Source organism: Narcine bancroftii, chromosome 13, assembly GCF_036971445.1.
Source record: "Narcine bancroftii isolate sNarBan1 chromosome 13, sNarBan1.hap1, whole genome shotgun sequence".
NCBI classification, from domain to species: domain Eukaryota; kingdom Metazoa; phylum Chordata; class Chondrichthyes; order Torpediniformes; family Narcinidae; genus Narcine; species Narcine bancroftii.
Window position 1 is genome coordinate 22,057,141 of NC_091481.1, and position 20,609 is coordinate 22,077,749.

At 43.9% G+C, this 20,609-nt stretch overlaps 1 protein-coding gene across 7 annotated transcripts in view; it reads right to left on the reverse strand.

The window, feature by feature from the left end:
- Positions 1–51: 51 nt before the first annotated feature.
- Positions 52–20,609, reverse strand: part of tbc1d22a (TBC1 domain family, member 22a) — a 227,141-nt gene continuing 206,583 nt past the window's right edge. For 6 of the 7 annotated variants that reach the window (XM_069909537.1, XM_069909539.1, XM_069909529.1 and 3 more), the window contains one exon: positions 52–2,129. In XM_069909537.1, the coding sequence (XP_069765638.1) occupies positions 2,001–2,129 (129 nt within the window). In that variant the 3' untranslated portion in view covers positions 52–2,000. The remainder of the gene's footprint in view (positions 2,130–20,609) is intronic. The other variant, XM_069909528.1, reaches the window with a different exon arrangement.

A 20,609-nucleotide genomic window follows, 5' to 3' on the forward strand; every position in this document is an offset into this window, starting at 1 on the left:
ATCATGGCAAATCTCCCAGTGGTCACAAACTGACCCAGACACAATTGCCAGTATGATTTAAAGTGTGCCAAACAGCTTTAATGCACAAGTCACCATCAAACAGAAGTGGGTCCAATTCCTCAGCACTGATGCTTTATTCTCAAATTGGAGATCTTTATTGGTAATTTTGACCCCACTGCAATAAAAGTAATCGGAACACAATCTTTCAAGAAACAGCCAAGATATTTCCTATTCTTTTCAAAATAAAACAATTTGGATTCAGTGAGAAGCAGTATTTGCCAACAAATAATGTGCATTTCCAGCAAAAATATGATCTTCAAAGATCTTGAAGCAGATATTAGATGCAAGCAAAGTCACATGATATCTTCAACAACATATTAACACACAAGGTAAATCTCCAAAGGTTAGCTGATACAAAAGGTGGATTGACTGAAAACTGCTTTCAACCACTTGCTGATTGGATGAATAAAGGCATTTCCTTGACTTTCAAAATTAATTTGAATAGATTGTGGCTCAACCATAACTACCAAATGCTCATTTTGCTTCAACAAACGCAAGAGTACTTTATCATCAGTTTTTAAACTTGACCTTTTATAAAACTTAGAACATGCTCAAATTGAACTTCACTAATTTTGCAATCAAATTAGAACCACTAGTGATGGAGTGAGAACTTCTAAAAGCACAAGGGAACTAGAAACATCATAATGATGGAAAATGGACAGAAATTGCTGGAATTCAATACACAAGAACTTGGGGCCATTTTTGCACTGATAATATGTCAAAAACAGTATGGGGAAAAAAACTTTAGAATCAGCTACTTCAGAACACATCCAATTCCAGAACAATTTGTTTTTTTTAAATCAGGCATTTTTACAGCAGATTTTGTTGAAAGCAAATCAATGCATTTATTAGACGAAGCCACTTTTATTAAACAGGATTCATTTTATCCTTAGTTTATTTTAGTTACAATATTATTATTTACAATAATGTAACATGTACATAAATAGGTTCTGCACTGCATATTTTTAATTGTGATAGCCAAAAACCCGTTACAAGTGAGAACTGCACAGCTCTCTTAAATGGATTTTGGGGAAGAAATGGAACAGCAAAATTAAGAGAGGTTAAACAAAGGTTCTGGAGTATTATTCCAGAAATCTAGGTGACGGTCACAGACATTAAGTGCTATTAAGGAGTCTTTGGTAGATTAACACTACATCTGGAAAAATAAACAATTTGAAACTCTTAATTTTCAATTTTGAATCAATCTTCACATTAAAAGTTTACAAGTGATCATTATACAATGTTCTGTTTGAGAACCAACATTTAATTTAGTAACAGAGACTTTAATGGAGAAATTAAACAGTTCACCCATCGGTATATTTTATTTGATGTCAGGCACTAGTTCAACGTCTGTAAACAGTTATTAGAAATCAACAGTGATTTTTATAATCTTATTGTTGAGTCAATTTGCATGAACTTAAATTATTCTAAGTTTGTGGAGATTATTAATTTTCAAATGGAAGTCCTTCCCCGAAATTCAAAAAGTGTCCCAGAAGACTTTGTCCACTGCCTACACAATGGCATTTGCCACGGCCTGTGCTCTGACACGTTATCAAGTGCGCACAGTACTGCAAAGAAGTTCAAAGACTCAAAATTAAGCAGATAAAAATAAAACGAATCCTTGTAAGAAAGCCTAGAAAGTCTCAAGTCATCATTATACTCAAAATAACTCATTATTAGGGCAAAGGAATGTATCTATCCCTTCACTCATACGTACACAGACAATTTGCTTAAATCTGTGCTAGTAATTTGGTGTAATTATTTTGACAAATATACATTATACTCATTTATGTTTTTTGTTTCCAAATGGAAAGAACTCAACTTCTGCAATGAGTACAACATGCCAAGTTAACAGGATTATTTAATAAATGACAAAAAAACTAAGAGACAGATGAAAAACTAGAGCTTTCACATTCAAACATCTCTTTTCTCATTTGGTTTCATTGTTTGTAGTGATTCGGTGCATCTGCAAATGCATATTTCAGTCTGTAAGCTTCTGCCAGAAGAATGCTGATCTCCTCGTTCCCCCAGTGCATTGTGGGCAAATTCTGCAGAAGGATCATAAGCCCCTGTAACAACAAAAGCAAAATAAATAATGGCGATGAACTGAAAATCCCACTTCTTTCTGAAACTGTCAAAATTGTGAAAACACAAGTGTTTTGAACAACCTTAGAAATAGAGTAAATAAGTACAGCAACATCCCCGTTATCTAGAATTGAAGCAACCAGCAGCCTCAAGGAACCAGCAAACAAAAAATGTGGAAAATAATTAGGTAAAATATACGGAAACTTAAAATTGGTGCCCCCAAGCAGTCAGTTTACCAATCACTAAACACACAATCACAAGAAACTGGAAAATTCACATATCCAGCATTTACCAATTCCCATAGGTGCCAAATACCAGAGAATTTATTGTATAGCCATTCCGTTCTGACCGATCGGTCAGATCTCAAAATGGATGCCAGTTGGACATTTGTCAGCATGGCATGTAGTCCCCACGCTATCAGTCCCACACTGATCCCTCTGCCCCGTGCTCTCCCGACAGCCCACTATCAGTCCCCACATTGATCCCACTGCCCTGCACTCTCCCAACAGCCCGCTATACCTGTACAGCATTCTATTATCCTGAGAACTGAGGGAGACACTGTGATGTACGCAATGCCGGGATATCGTCTGATGGTCACTATTGTACGCATGCAGCCGTTAGCACTGGTAGACGTACGACTAAGCTTAATTTTTATATTCACAATTTTTATTTATTTTTTAATTTATACTTTTTTTTCAGTCGCATAGGTCATAAGTAAGAGAGAGGCTGTATTAAAAAGTGCAGGTGAAATGTGAAACTAATGTACTATTAGAACAATCAACTGCACTGTAAACCACAAAAAGAACTGTGGATTCAGGAGCTAATAAAAATCTCAGACATTTGAGAATTATAATTACCAGATGTCATTTCAGGAAATATTCAAATGATAAAATCCTGATGCTTGTATCTCAGAGTAAAATTGCTTATCTTGATGTGCATTCCTGATTTTAATGTCCATCTTGTAGGATAATATTCCTTAAGATACCAAGTAGAACCAACTCACTATTTCTCTGTAAGCGGCATTTCTGGTTAGTTAATTTAGTTTAATGAGGCCACATTACATATTCAAAAGTGATGAATCAAATTTAGTATCCAAACAGAGCTAATTTTATCCATATTCTCCCTGATTCTACAAAAGATGTGTGGTCATCTTCCTCTGTTCTTACAAAGATAATATGACAATTGTCACCCCGAGGACTGGAGCTTCTGTGATCAAACACAGTTCAGTCTATAACTTCATGTTTTAATGGAAAAAAAATGAAATTCTGCAGGCACCGTGAAGGAAGTAAAATACAAAGGTGGAGAAACTCAGCAGGTCAAAGAGTGCACTTTATAAAGACATAGCCAACATTTCGGGCTTGAGCCCTTCATCAAGATATGACAACATGTCGGCAGGTGCCTGAATAAATTGGTGTGGGTGGGGGGGGGGGAGAGAAGGTGGTGGGGGAAAGGAGCACAACTCACTGGCAGAAAGTAATAGGTGGTTAACGGAAGGCATGCAAGCAAGCAGGGGGAGGGGGGATGGCTCTGTGAATAGAGAGGAAGGGGGTGGAGAGCTGGGGGGAAAAAAAGACTTTTTTTTAAACAAATATTCCCAAATTTTCGGAACGCACTGTGTAAAAGGATCAGAACAGAAATGAGGGGCTCATTCCTGTTCTGAAATGTTACCTCCTCCACCCCTAGATATTTTTATGGAACTCCTGCAGTCAAAACTGAACTGCAAGTGATCTGCAGCAATTGGTTAATGAACAGGACGTAAAACCTACATATTTGGAGTGTTGTGTGAACGGCCACTCTAGAAGGTCGGGAGACACTTCAGAACGGAAAAAAAACACAAGTTCTATGTAAAAAAACACATGAGAGATGGGGAAGGGAGGGAGAACAGCTCTGGGCTGTGAACAAGGCAAAAAATTGTTAATTAGAAAATTGCTGTAACAAGCTAGACAATCAGTAATTAAGAGTACAGATCATTGCTAAGTATGTCATTTATAATGTTATATGCTTCACGTGTTATCTAGAATTTATAGCAGGACAGAAAAATGGCAAAGTTGTGGTACCTGCCCAACAGGCCAGACTTGTATGGTTTAAACCTTCCAATTAACAGCACAATTACAGAGACCAAAAGTTCAATGTGCTGGAAGCTGTTGCTATTAAGGCAGGATGACTCATCCCATTAAGGACATTCCCTTTGCTGGACAGGTCCCTCCTCCAGCTGCTATCCAACTGGAACTAATTAGTGACTCACTCTCTCTCTCTCTCCCCAGTTCTGACAAAGGCCAGCAGACCTGAAATAATTATGTTTTTAAAAAAAAACATAGAATTTGCATGATTTTTACATTCTGAATGTATCCTTACCTTTCAGGAGTGGCCATTCACACAAAACTCCAAATATCCATAATCACACTGCAAGTTTAGACAAAATGTGTGGTGTGGCATCTAAGGAGGCGGGATGTCCTATTCATTAGCCGCTGTCCACGGATCACCTGCAGTTCAGTTTAGGCTGCCAGCGATCCGTGAAAACTACCAGAGGTCGAGGAGGGAAAAAGTCTGAACAGGAATGAGTCCTGATTTCTGTTCTGATCTTTGAAAACAGACTTGCGTTCTTGGAAATTGGGAATTCGGATTTCTAAACAAAATTTAATATGAAATAAATGCAGTGGGGTAAAATGGCAGAAACACTCTAAAAATTACACTGGACAACAAAGATTTTGCTTCCTGGACACTTCTGGGTGTACTTTATGGACTTTGGACTGCTGATCACGAAAATCACCTGAAATTTTTTTTAGATACAACATATACTTGTGATTTCCTGTCTACTTCAAGCACACAAAAACGTGTCATTGAAAATTTATTTCCAGCATCTACTCTAGGGCGTCTTCCCTGCTGAGTTTGGGGCAGTTAGTGACGACTGAAAAGGTGAGAGGTGTCACCAGGACATGGCGAGCATGTAAAAGTGGCATCAGGGCAACTGGAATCCATCAATGCTGGCTGACTACTGTTGGACGCTGACGCGAGGGGCATCAGATGCTGAGTGCAAATGAAGATCAGCAGCAAAAGATTATTAGGTGGGTAGAACGAACGCAATGTGTCAACATGATTATGTGTTTAAATATGCTAAATTCGATAAAAGTTAAATTAATGTTTCTCCAACCTCCTACATGGTCCAGGAAATCTTAAATTATCTGTGTGTTTAGCTTGATGTTGTCCATCAGAATCCAAAATTATTTTTCAGGAAGCTAACCTTTTGAAAAAAATTTGCTGTCCAGTGTAATTGATAACATTTGGCAGAAGCAAAATGCTTGTAAGGTCCTTCATATTTTCTTATGATCGAGGAGAATAGCCAGACCAATGAATCTACACCAATACATCCCATTTTTCCAGTTCCCTATAAACTGTGCTCAATCATATGCCTGTGAACTGAACCATGACTTTCCTGCTGTCACAAAGACCTAGGTTTATATTATAGTCTCCAATTAACCTATCAGTCAGCACGTCATTGGAATGCGGGAGAACACTGAAACAATCAGGTGAAACCTATGCTATAGCTAGGAGATCTGGTTCACTGGAGCCGTTGGGCTACCTGCTCTATTATCTCAGAGCGATTAAACTACTGGGAATGAATGATGTGGTAAATATGAAGAAAATAATTAAATGTCCTTTCGATGCAAGGCACGCATGCACCTTGAACCTTCATCCATGACATGCAAGAGTTTTGTCAGACAAGCAAACCGCAATTATTAAACTACTCATTAGCTTGCCATTAACAATGAAGGGGTCAGAAATTATGCCTATTTATGAAAATGAACTGCATACTTTAAGTAACAAAAGGCCGGTGCAGAAATCCATTTTACTGCCAATTAAATTCTGGAGAAACGTGGACACACATTTACACATCTGCCTGGTTGTGTTCAGCAAGCTCCAGCCAACAGAAACATGTTGAGGGCCAGTTGGTGTTATTTAATAATTTGGAATAATTACTATAGCCCAGCACACAGGGATAAGTCTCCTGCTCTTCCAAAATCACATCATGGGATTTGCAAGGATCCTACCTTAATGTAAACATTGTAGTCCAGCATTCCCCCAGCACTGTGCCGGGGTTATTGACAGTGAGAAACTTAGGATTTTGCTTCACCTTTTCCTGCTTTGTTAATTTCAAGCTGAAGGTGATAAAGAATTTTCTAATTTCTTTGCTAATAATTTCTAAACCTGAGGTAGCATTTTAGCAATCTTAAATGGGATTTAAACCTTCATAAAAAAGGGTCACAGGGTGATTAATCATCTTAAAGATGCCTTTTCACCCAATTAAAAAAAAGTGAAGAGTCTGCTTGTTTGGATGAGTGCAACTCCAATAACACCCAAGTGGGTCCACACCATAGGAAAAGACAACTCCCACCACTCCAAATATTAATTCCCTCCACCAGTGTGGACAAGCTACAAAATGCACTAGTCATTCTCTCCAGTTATTTTCATCACACCTTCCCAACTCGCCACCTCTTTTGTGTAGAAGACAAAGGCACCAAGCACAAGACAATCACCTGCAGATCCCCCTTCAAGATGTACCAGCATGACTCGGTGATACATCGTTGCACCTTTAATCATCATTTGATCCAAACCTGGGAACTCGTGTGAAATTTAACAGAATCAGAATTTTTTTTTGTTTTGTGGCAGCATGACAGTGCAAATGTTGCTAAAAATTTTTAAATTTTAAAATAAATTATAACAAAAGTAAGAGAAAGTCAGGTGTGTCTGTGGTTCATTGTTCATTCAGAAATCTGACGGCAAGGGAAAGCCATCCTTTTGCTATTCGTCTGCAAGCTCCTGTATCTCCTTCCCAATGGTAGCAGTGTCAAGAGGACATGGCCGGGGTGTTGAGGGCCCTTGAGGATAGAGACTGCTTGCTTAAGACACCCCCTCTTGCAGATGTCCTCAATGGAATGGAGACAGATACCTGTAATGGTGCAGGCCGTGTTCGCAACTCCCTGCAGCCTGTGCATTAGCAACTCCATACCAGTGAGTGATGTAGCCAATCAACTCCATACCAGTGAGTGATGTAGCCAATCAACTCCATACCAGTGAGTGATGTAGCCAATCAGAATGCCCTCCACAGTCCACCTGTAGAAATTTTTTTAAGAGGAACCCCTCAAACACCTCACAAAGTATAGTGGCTGGGTAACCTTCTCCATCATTGCATCAACATGATGGCTCCAGGAGAGATATTCAGAGATGTTGACACCCAGGAATTTGAAGTTCTTTGCCCTCCCCACTGCTAACTCCTTGGATCTTGTACTCCCAATGTCCTCCTACTTCCTCAGCTCCTGCACTGATACAGATTAAAAGGAAACTGATAAACCATTCATTGCCAAATAATAAACTGCACTCTCAAGCAATTGTAACGTAACTCTTGTTGATTTTAAAAGGAATGATGAGAATAACGCCTGCTAAAATGCAGAATCTCATTGAAGAGTGAAAACACGAACCACTTTCTGCTGTCTAAAGCAGCAGTGTGTTGGGGACGACCTTTGGCGGTGAAGTCTCACATTTTGGTATCACACTGCGACCGTTTTCACAAGGTTAGTTCAAGCAAGTAATATTTTTGACATCGATGGGGAGTAAAATATAGAAGGAAGCAACTGAGCAAATTTTCCTGAATTCTCCTTTTGAAGATGGCCTTGCAATGGAATAAAAACAAAATTAGCATCAATCATGCAAATTTATTGCTCATGAACAATAATCATGGGTGTAGTAGCACAACGCTATTACAGTACTAGCGGCCAGGTTCTAATCCTATATCTGCATGGATTTCCTCTGGGTGCTCCAGTTTCCTCCCATCCACCAAAATGTACGGGAGTTGTAGGTTGATTGGGGTATTTGGGCTTGTGGGCTGGAATGGCCTATTACCGTGCTGTATGCCTCAATTTTAAAAAAAAATTAAAACATACACGTTCTATTTCAGTCATTCAACTTTTAATGAGATCAAAGCTATGGCAATATCTCCAAAAGAGAATATTCCAGTGGAATCCAATCATCTAAAAAGGAATAATGCATACCCACGGCCAGATACAATATATGTATATAAGCACATGATGTACTGCCTTCAGCCTTTCTCTTCTGCAATAAGTGTCACCACTAAGCTGTCAGCGTGAAGGATCAAAAGCAGCGAGATTCAATGTATAGCCAATGGGCATGTCAGTCATGCACTTCACACAATGTGAAATACAAAGCCAAATCTTTAGTTTCCATTAAGATTGGTTAAAGCACAAGTGCAATAACAACTACAAGATGTAACTGGGTAAGCTGGAAACATTTTAAAGAACAAAGTGAATCTACAGCTCTTTTCACACTGGCTAACCTATAAATTGGCCGTCAATGAACCGGTTAAAGAAGCCATTTTTGGTGTTCACATTGGACCACTGTTAACTGGTTCTCTGCATCCTTTCACACTCACCACCATGCATGCCCAGAGAGAGGGGTGCCTACCCTCCACCGGTGAAATCTGAGTGATGTACCCACTAATTATGATCTTGTATTTAAACAAAATTAATCATGCCTAATTAATTATGTACAACACAATATGATCCCTTCAGCCCCTGTTGTGCCAACCTTTATAAATTTATAAAGGACCATGGGAAAGCGGTTGCGGCAATAAAACAAATGGGTGCATAATTTATACAGACCGTGGAAAATTCACAGAGGGAGCAAGAGCGTGAGATGGCTGATCTGCCCTCCCAGAATTCTGTGCGGCAGAGAAACCCCTCCATGAGTGCTCTTTGCAGACAGCCCTTTCTGGGGAGGAATGTGGAAGCAAAAGGGAACTTACAAACTGAAAACTGCTCATGTGGAATGGTCTCAGTCAGTGAATTCCTTGATACAACTGGTTCCAATCTCTGACAAATTAAACTGCTACTGAAGTGCATTGATGACTGTTTAAATCTGCAAGTATTACCAAAATGGTTGAATAATTAAATGCAGGGTCAAACTGGCAACAAAATGGTACACAGGGTCAGGAAGCAGTTTATCACTTTGGTAAGTCTGATGCTTGAATTGATATGGCCTGCTGATCTGGTTGGCTAATGAACTCCAGCTTGCCTGTCATTTCCAATAAAGTCGAGTGGCTCCTGTATATCAACCACCATGCACTCTCCCGAGGACTAAACCTTGCGCCAACAGCAAGAAAATCCAACACAATCAGAAACCAAGCTGCACTCTACGGGCTTGACCCAACTCCTCAGATTGAGGGCAATTTACTTCCTCTGTGATATTTTGGGTTCTGAAGAGACCAAGGTAGGAGCCAAACTCTTCACCTATTGGATAGATGGTGACTCATCAGATGATCAGGTGAGTAGAATGAGGTCAGGTATTCCTTCTGTTGTTCGCACGAGACTTCTGTGTTTTCAAAACAAGGCCTCAAAGTTCTCCATGCCATCCCACATGCTTTTTCTCCACTTGAAGGGATCACAACCCAAAGAACACCCAGGAATTTGGACATACATGCATATGGCATGGTAACAGGCTATTTCATCCCGTGAGCCTGTGCTACCCTATTAATCTACAACTGCTGTACATTTTGAAGGGTAGGAGGAAATCCTCACAGACATGGGGTGAACATATAAACTCCTTACACACAGTGTGGGATTCGATCCACGGTCCCGATCACTGGCACTGCAACAGAGTTGCGCTAACCGTGCCGCCCTAACTTGGAATTATTTTCCCCAAGGCAGCTTCGATCACATCCTGGAATCTTTTCCTCAACTTGCTTGGGATTTTATTCCCATGACAGATATCTGAATAAAATGCCTGCTCTAGGAGTCTTGCGCAAGACTGGTAAATGATAGACCCTGCCCAAAGGAGCTGGCTGAGTGTAACAGTGGCCTTGATAATGGGAACTCTGAATTGGGGGGAGATAACTGATGTTGGTTTGTTTATCCTTCCAGTATATTCAGAGGATTCAGAGGAGCGAGGGGGAGACCGCGGCCCCGGCCTCGGTCGAGTGAGGCAGGCGGAGGCCCCGGTCCGGGCAGGGAGTGGGAGGCGGCGGCTCCAGTCCAGGCACAGGGAGAGCAGCAGCGGCCCCGGCCCCGGTCCGGGCGAAGGGTAGACGGCGGCGGCCCCGATACGGGCAGGAGCAAGGGGGAGACGGCGGCCCCGGCCTCGGTCGTGTGAGGCAGGCGGAGGCCCCGATACGGGCAGAGAGTTGGAGGCGGCGGCCCCAGTCCAGGCACAGGGAGAGCAGCAGCGGCCCCGGCCCCGGTCCGGGCGAAGGGTAGACGGCGGCGGCCCCGATACGGGCAGGAGCAAGGGGGAGACGGCGGCCCCGGCCTCAGTCGAGTGAGGCAGGCGGAGGCCCCGGTCCGGACAGGGAGTGGGAGGCGGCGGCCCCAGTCCGGGCACAGGGAGAGCAGCAGCGGCCCCGGCCCCGGTCCGGGCGAAGGGTAGACGGCGGCGGCCCCGATCCAGGCAGGAGCAAGGGGGAGACGGCGGCACCGGCCTCGGTCGAGTGGGGCAGGCGAAGGCCCCGATCCGGGCAGAGAGTGGGAGGCGGCGGCCCCAATCCAGGCACAGGGTGAACTGCGGCGGCCTCGGCCCCGGTCCGGGCAGTATGGACCGACCTAGGAGGGGAGGCAGGCCCCTCCAGCCCGGGTAAGAAACCTGCATAGGAGAAGGCCACTCCGATATAAAACCTACGACCCAAGGACCTCACTGCCACGTCCCAGCTTGCTTGGCCACGGCACACGAACCATGGGTGTAAAGGGTGGGGCCAGTACTGCGCGCACTGCACTCCACCTAAAAGCTCCTTTGCGCAGGCCCGAGGACAGGTCCACGTCCTCCCCCTCCACGTCCTCCCCCTCAAAAGATGCTCACAAACGCAAGCTAGCATGCTGGAACATCAGAACCATGCTAGACAAGGCTGACAGCCACCGACCTGAACGTCGGTCTGCCCTCATTGCACATGAACTCCTCAGACTTGACATCGACATAGCCGCTCTCAGTGAAGTCCGCCTGGCAGATGTAGGCAGCCTCCAAGAACGCGGCGCGGGCTACACACTCTACTGGTCTGGCAAGCCTTCGGATGAACGACGCCTATCTGGTGTAGGCTTCATGGTCAAGAGGTTCATTGCCTACAAACTCGAAAACCTTCCGACAGGCCTCTCGGACCGAATCATGTCCATGCGACTCCCACTTCAAAACAAGCGTCACATCACCCTCATCAGTGTCTATGCTCCAACCCTCCAGGCGGAACCAGCAGAAAAGAACAAGTTCTACACCGACCTACGCAACCTCATCCAACGTACCCCTACAGCCGACAAGGTTGTCATCCTGGGCGACTTCAACGCTCGTGTTGGCAAAGACTCAGAAACCTGGCCAGGAATCCTGGGCAAGCATGGCGTCGGCAAGTGCAACGACAATGGGCGCCTCCTGTTGGAGCTCTGCGCAGAACAGCGACTTGTCATTACAAACACCCTTTTTCAGCAGAGGGACAGCCTTAAGACCACCTGGATGCATCCCCGATCCAAACACTGGCACCTCCTGGACTACATCCTGGTGCGAGAAAGTGACAAACAAGATGTGCTCCACACCAGGGTCATGCCTAGCGCGGAATGCCACACTGACCACCGGCTGGTTCGCTGCAAGCTCAACCTTCACTTCAAGCCAAAGCCCAGGAACAATAAAGCCCCCAGAAAGAGGTTCAATGTTGGAAACCTGCAGTCAGACGAAGCGAGAGGAAACTTCCAGGCAAACCTCAAAGCAAAGCTCGACGTTGCAACCCGCCTCACGGACCCGTCCCCTGAAACCCTCTGGGATCAGTTGAAGACTACCATACTGCAATCCACTGAAGAGGTACTGGGCTTCTCCTCCAGGAAAAACAAGGACTGGTTTGACGAAAACAGCCAGGAAATCCAGGAGCTGCTGGCAAAGAAGCAAGCTGCCCACCAGGCTCACCTTACAAAGCCGTCCTGTCCAGAGAAGAAACAAGCCTTCCGTCGCGCATGCAGCCATCTTCAGCGCAAACTCCGGGAGATCCAAAATGAGTGGTGGACTAGCCTCGCCAAACGAACACAGCTCAGCGCGGACATTGGCGACTTCAGGGGTTTCTACGAGGCTCTAAAGGCTGTGTACGGCCCCTCACCCCAAGTCCAAAGCCCGCTGCACAGCTCAGACGGCAAAGTCCTCCTCAGCGGCAAGATCTCCATCCTCAACCGATGGTCAGAACACTTCCAATCTCTTTTCAGTGCCAACCGCTCAGTCCAAGATTCCGCCCTGCTCCAGCTCCCTCAACAGCCCCTAAGGCTAGAGCTGGATGAGGTTCCCACCCTGGATGAGACATATAAGGCAATCGAACAACTGAAAAGTGGCAAAGCAGCAGGTATGGATGGAATCCCCCCCAGAAGTCTGGAAGGCTGGCGGCAAAACTCTGCATGCCAAACTGCATGAGTTTTTCAAGCTTTGTTGGGACCAAGGTAAACTGCCTCAGGATCTTCGTGATGCCACCATCATCACCCTGTACAAAAACAAAGGCGAGAAATCAGACTGCTCAAACTACAGGGGAATCACGTTGCTCTCCATTGCAGGCAAAATCTTCGCTAGGATTCTACTAAATAGAATAATACCTTGTGTCGCCGAGAATATTCTCCCAGAATCACAGTGCGGCTTTCGCGCAAACAGAGGAACCACTGACATGGTCTTTGCCCTCAGACAGCTCCAAGAAAAGTGCAGAGAACAAAACAAAGGACTCTACATCACCTTTGTTGACCTCACCAAAGCCTTCGACACTGTGAGCAGGAAAGGGCTTTGGCAAATACTAGAGCGCATCGGATGTCCCCCAAAGTTCCTCAACATGATTATCCAACTGCACGAAAACCAACAAGGTCGGGTCAGATACAGCAATGAGCTCTCTGAACCCTTCTCCATTAACAATGGCGTAAAGCAAGGCTGTGTTCTCGCACCAACCCTCTTTTCAATCTTCTTCAGCATGATGCTGAACCAAGCCATGAAAGACCCCAACAATGAAGACGCTGTTTACATCCGGTACCGCACGGATGGCAGTCTCTTCAATCTGAGGCGCCTGCAAGCTCACACCAAGACACAAGAGAAACTTGTCCGTGAACTACTCTTTGCAGATGATGCCGCTTTAGTTGCCCATTCAGAGCCAGCTCTTCAGCGCTTGACGTCCTGCTTTGCGGAAACTGCCAAAATGTTTGGCCTGGAAGTCAGCCTGAAGAAAACTGAGGTCCTCCATCAGCCAGCTCCCCACCATGACTACCAGCCCCCCCACATCTCCATCGGGCACACAAAACTCAAAACGGTCAACCAGTTTACCTATCTCGGCTGCACCATTTCATCAGATGCAAGGATCGACAATGAGATAGACAACAGACTCGCCAAGGCAAATAGCGCCTTTGGAAGACTACACAAAAGAGTCTGGAAAAACAACCAACTGAAAAACCTCACAAAGATAAGCGTATACAGAGCCGTTGTCATACCCACACTCCTGTTCGGCTCCGAATCATGGGTCCTCTACCGGCACCACCTACGGCTCCTAGAACGCTTCCACCAGCGTTGTCTCCGCTCCATCCTCAACATCCATTGGAGCGCTTACACCCCTAACGTCGAAGTACTCGAGATGGCAGAGGTTGACAGCATCGAGTCCACGCTGCTGAAGATCCAGCTGCGCTGGATGGGTCACTTCTCCAGAATGGAGGACCATCGCCTTCCCAAGATCGTGTTATATGGCGAGCTCTCCACTGGCCACCGTGACAGAGGTGCACCAAAGAAAAGGTACGACTGCCTAAAGAAATCTCTTGGTGCCTGCCACATTGACCACCGCCAGTGGGCTGATAACGCCTCAAACCGTGCATCTTGGCGCCTCACAGTTTGGCGGGCAGCAACCTCCTTTGAAGAAGACCGCAGAGCCCACCTCACTGACAAAAGGCAAAGGAGAAAAAACCCAACACCCAACCCCAACCCACCAATTTTCCCTTGCAACCGCTGCAATCGTGTCTGCCTGTCCCGCATCGGACTTGTCAGCCACAAACGAGCCTGCAGCTGACGTGGACTTTTTACCCCCTCCATAAATCTTCGTCCGCGAAGCCAAGCCAAAGAAAAAAAAGAATATTCAGAGGATTAGATAATGATTGTTTTGCTGGCAGCCTTCCCACTGCACTGAGGTGCTTTAAGTTCATTATCATCTGGTTGTACATATATGACCCATGAAACAGCACCTCTCCAAACCATGGTTCACACACAAAAACACACCATACTCAGCACATAAAGATGACCCAAATAATCATAATAAATATAAATATTTGGTATCATCATGCTTACAGGATATAACCTTATAATTACAGCACAGAAACAGGCCATTTTGGCCCTTCTAGTCCACACTGGACCAAGTACTCTCTTCTAGTCCCACCTACCTGCAGTCTGCCCATAACTCTCCATTCCCCTCCCATCCATATACCTATCAAGTATTTCCTTAAATGACAAAATTGACCCTGCTGCCACTACTTCTCCCAAAAGCTCATTCCACACAGCCACCACTCTTGAGTAAAGAAGTTCCCTCTCGTGTTCCTTCTAAACTTTTTCCCCTTAACTTTCAACTCATGACCTCTTGTTTCAATCTCTCCTACTCTCAATGGAAAAAGCCGCTCCACATCAACTATCTATCCCTCTCATAGTCTTAAATACCTCTATCAAATACCATCTCAACCTTCTATGCTCCAAAGAATAAAGACCTAATTTGGTCAACCGATAGCTCAGTGGTTAGAGCATTGGTCTTGTAAAACAGGGGTTTCAGTTAGGCCACGTTCACACCACATTACCTGGATGTGGTTTATCAGGCTCACAGTCTGTGGGAAGAAGCTGTTCCCCAGCCTGGCAGTCCTGATTTTAAAAGCTTGGGTGGACACCCACAATCATTTGCTTTATCTTGTCCATGTTGAGACTCAGGTTGTTGTTCTCTCACCATTTTACAAGCCTTTCAAATTCCTCTCTCTAATATGACTCAACACACTTGTTGATGAGGCCAACGACTGTTCTATCATTCAGAAAGCTGAATGTGGCAGTGCAGTCATGAGTCAGCCCTGAGATGCATCAGTGTTCAGCAGAATGGGGCTTGAGGTTTTCTGGTCAAGAGGTCCACAATCCAGTTGCAGAGATGGGTGTTGAGTTCCAGCAAGGATTTCATCCACCCTCTAAAGTATTATTGTGTTAAATGCAGAGCCGAAGTCAACGTACAACAGCCTGGCACATGAGGCATTATTCTCCAGGTGGGTCAGGACGGAGTGGAGAGTCATTACATCATCTGTGGATGGATTTTGATGGTAGACAAACTGGAATGGGTTCAATGGAAGGTGAACTTAGATGCACTCTAGCACTAGCTGCTTGTGATCGTAGATGCCAGTGCCACTGGGTCGTAGTCATTTTGTCTGGTTACTGTTGCTTTCTTGGGCACTCAGATGATGGTGACTGCCTTCAAATCTGCAGTGACAGTGGACTGCTGCAGTGAGATGTTGAAGATGCCCGTTAGGACCTGTGTCAGCTTGGTCACACAGTCCTTCAGCACCTGTTATCGGGACCTGCTGTTTTGTGTGGGTTTACCCTGGATAGGATCTTACTCACCTTAGCAGCAACTACACAGGGTGCCTGGGGAGACGAGGGTTTCTTTGATGTCACCTTGTTTTCCTCATCAAGCCATACAAAGAAGATACTCAACCTGTCTGGAATGGAAGTATCACTGCCGCTGACCCACTGGGTTGACTTGTAGTCACTTATGGTTTCAATACCCTGCCACGTGCATCTGTGTTGCTGGCTACACACAGGTGTTTGTAGATTCTTTGTGCGTACCCACACTTTGCCCGCCTTCTTGATTTCACAGGAGCATTCAGCCCTTGCTGATCTTAATGCCATCTCAGTCCAAACTAAAAGCAGCACCATGAGCTCAGAGTGATGCATGAACCTCCGCATCAAGCCACGGTTTCTGATTTGCCCTTGCCATGTAAGCTATTCCCTGTGCCTGTATGCTTGTCAATGTTGATTTGGTCGTTGCAAGTGGCTACCTACCTGAATACACTTCCATCTGTGGCTTCAAAGCAGTCCTACAGCATTGTAGTGGCTTCCTCCCACCAAGTCCTGATCTTCCTATGAACTGGTTTGACTTGTTTTACCAGTAGCCTGTATGCAGGCATTAGCAGGATAGCTATAGGGTTTCCCAAGTGGGGGCAAGGGACAGCCTTGTACACGCCAGGGCCATTTGTGTAGAGTAGGTCCAAGATGTTCTCTCCTCTGGTTGCAAAGTTGACATATAACCATATAACCGTTTACAGCACGGAAACAGGCCATGTCGGCCCTTCAAGTTTGTACCGGTTCACTTGAACAACTCCACTAGCTCCTCCGCAAACTCCTGAGGAAGTAGAGGCTTTCTTCATGATGCCATTGGTGTGTTGGTTCCAGGAAAGATCTTCCGAGATAGTGACTCCCAAGAACCTAAATTTGCTCATCCTCTATTGATGACAATAAAACAATCAAGTCATTAAGGAAAAGTTCTGATAGGTTCATCTCCACTGACCTACCTTTTCCCCATATCCCTTAATTCCCTACATGTTGTTGGAATGCTAGCAGGACTGTTTTCAAGTTGACGTGATTGAAGACACCAAAAACAATCCATCAGGGTGAATTACCCGAGCCTTATAAATGGCCCCTAGAGATTTTCCAATGCTTCTCCATCATTTGCAGGAGGAACATAAACTGCTGTGAATGGGGTGCTTGTCAATTCTCTTAAGTAGAAGGGGTACTTCATCAATAAGAGCTCTATCTCTGGTGAACAGTGAGTCTTTACCACGGACACATTAGTACACGTCCTTGTTGATTTCAATGCGCAAACCCCACTCCTCACCTCTTAACAGAAGCAGGAGCATTTTTGTCTGCCCAAAAAGGGAGACAAGGCCTTCCAACTGGATTGCTGAATGCAAAGTGGAGTCCTGGAGCTATGCTTCTGTAATTACCAGAATGTTTCCAGATCTCCAAATGTCAGAAACAAGAGAGGAGAGCAAAGATTACTCCTTTGCAATAGATTAAAGACCTCCGACTTGGCACAAATAATGTTAAACACATTGTGGTTGGAAATTTTTATCACCAATGTATGACTTGAATCAGAATTTATTGTCATGAACATGACATGAAACTTGTTTTTTGGCAGCATCAGGAGTATGAACATTTATATAAACTACTTCACAAAATAAAAATATTGCAAAAAAAGTCAAAGAAAGGCAGTGTCTGTAGTTCATTGTTCATTCAAGAAGAATCTGGCCTTGTGCCATCGAGTACTCGTCTTCAGGCTCCTGTACCTTTTTCCCCGATAGCAGCAGAGTGAAGAGGGCATGGCCAGGGTGGTTGGGGTCCTTGAAGATAGAGGCTGTTTTCTTAAGACACCACCTCTTGTAGATGTCCATGATGGAGTGAAAACTGGTGCCTGTGATGACAAAGGGCGAGTTCACAACCCTCTGGGTGTTTTTTTTTTCTTGCCTTGAACATTGGCACCTCCATACCAGACAGTGATGCAACCAGCCAGAATGGTCTCCACGATCCACCTGTAGAAGTTTTCTTCGGTGACATATCGAATGTCCCCAAACACCTCACAAAATATAGCCACTGGCGAGCCTACTTCGAGACTGCATTGACAAGGAGGCTCCAGGACAGATCCTCGGAGATGTTGACACTCAGGAATTTGAAATTCTTTACCCTCTCCTGCTGAGAAGTAGTTTCCATGATTATTAGATCATGTTTTCCAGTGTCTTGCTGAAGATCTCCATTATCAGAAGGTGGTGATGTGTAGTGATACAAATAGTTCTCACACCATTTTACAAGCCTTTTATCTTGCCGATGTAGAATGCAAAGTCCGCCACACGTTTTGGTGAATGAATGATTGGCACCTTAAAGTTTAGTCTCTAAACATGGAAACATGGTCTGCATATTAGAGCTTGATACTGTTAGGTAAAAACATCATGAGCTGGGAATGTAGAGGGAGTCACCCAGTGCTGGGCCGTAACAAGATGCAGTTGTGACCTTGTACTCTCAAGATAAGAGTGGGGATGACAAATTGATGTGCAGGAGGCTAGCAGAGAGGGACAGCAACAGTTTATTCATTGGACAATGTCATGGTATGATAATTTACTAAGTACGTATCCTAAGGTATATAAAAAACACCACTTGCTGATAACGGCAGAATGCGCCTTCTCCAACTAACACTGTTAGTTGCAAGTGTTACAATCCGGCAATAAAGAACAAAGAACCTTGATTTCGACTCAGTCTGGTGTTTGACTCACTCATTCATGAACAAAGCAGACCTAACAATACTGAGGTTCAGATAACCTTGGTTGTAGAATGTAGTCACCCTAGATCACTTCCACAGGATGTCTATTGCAGGTGATGTAAAACATTGCCATGATATGGATACACACAAGTGGATACATGCAGACAAACTACAACATCAATGGTTCTCAACTTTTTCAGTCTAAGCCCACTAGCAGCAATGACTGGGTAATATTTTCAAGTCAAAGGCATCTCTGCAAGAAACACATCTGTATCTAATTTTAAGTATTTTATTTAACATTCTTAAAGAACAGGAAACACTGCAAGCATGCCCTGAACATAAAATCTCCCATTCAAAATCAAGGCACAACATTTTAATGAGACCCCTGTTCCTGAAGATTCTTCGCCAGTTTCCATATCCTGGGTTCTGTTGTAGGTAATGCACACCTGAGATCTGCATCCACGTCAATGTGGTTTTGTGCCTTTGTCTTAAACTTCAGCAAGATCGAAAAGCCTGATTCACAAAGATAAGTGGTTGCGAAGGTACTCCTTAGCAATGTTGGGGAAACTATCTGTCAATTTTGGCCATAACTCAGAGATAGACAAAATCTGAAACACATCTCTGCATCTAGAATCATTTTGAAGGTCAATGAGTTCATCTTGCAGATTATCAGAGACTTCATTGACTTCAACAAGAAAGGGGTTCCTCAATAGAGCCAGCCTTTCTCGGCTAATTTCTGAGAAGTAGCGCAGGAATTCTTCTTGGAGGCAGCTCAGATATGAGACAACTTCCTTTGGAATATCAGCATCCATGCCATTAACTACTACTGCTGAAAGAGATTCAAATGTGGCGAAGTTCCCTCCCTCGGCCTTGTGTTTCCAGTTTTCAAGCTATTGTATAAATCCGCAGAGAGCAAACAACAAACTGGATGATAGTTGTATCCTTGCCTTGCAGTCTGAGATTCAATTTGTTCAATTCATGAAAAATATCCACAAGGTAGTAGGCAAGGTGAAATACCCACAGTTTTTCATAAAGCAAGTTTTGAGACATGACCTCAGGGGATTGGAAAGTCTCCATGGTCCAAATGGAAACATGTTGTGGCTCACTGGATTTGCACAAGTGTGTACACAAGTGCTCTGAATTTTTTTCCCAAATCCTTACCTGCTCTTGCCCCATCACCCTATTCTATTCCCTACCTGTTACCTCAATTAATGGCAGACAAAAATATGCAGTTACTCATTATTGATATCCAAGTGTCCAACAGCAAAAAGATCCACAAATGGGCTGTTACCCATGCAACATTACCATGATAATGTATTTTTAGATAGGAAATTTACATCCAAAATTCTTTTGTCATGCAGTAAAAATGAAATAATGTACTAACTCCATGATTCACTGCTGCATCTATTTGAAGCTGGATCCATGAATTTAATATTTAATTACTACTTAAAAGTTTCAAGATAGCAGCAGATCATCACTTTGGAGTGCTTAGACACAGTTCAACTAACAGTGGATCTCATTAAAAGCCACCATTAATATTGATGCAGTGCAAAGATTAGTTTAAATATTTTGAGTGGGGGCTCAGAGAAATAAGTGACTGATATACCATGGTGTTTAATTGCAAATAGAGGATAATAGAGCAACTAATTCTCTTGATAAGTTTGCTGCTCAATTTTCAATTCAATTTTTCTTTCATGCGAGTTCATTTGCAGGGCCATTGTTTTACTTGCCTCTAAAATTAGGTGTCACAACGTTAAAGTCAGCCCACTCTGCAGAAAAACACCACAGAACCAAGTATACGTACAACAGCTTCTTTATTAACCCTTTGTTACGCTAGTGGGAGTGAGGGGATTCAAGAAAGAGTTCAGTAACTCTACTCTGAGCCCAACACTCAGTACTGGAGTGTTTGCCTTACATTTTATACAGAAGTTGGGTGGGGGGGTCTGTATGAGACTCTCAAGTTTCACAGAAGCTAAATTTGTGTTTATCATTACATGTTACCTTGTAATATCTAGAATTATCTGGGAAGATCAGTGTTCCTTGTCTCGAGACATAGGGACATTTTTGTGGATAATATTATCTCACTTTGTCACAGATGTTAAAAAGCAATTCTATTCCTATGTTTACAGTAACTGAAAGCCTTACCTAATGCATTAAC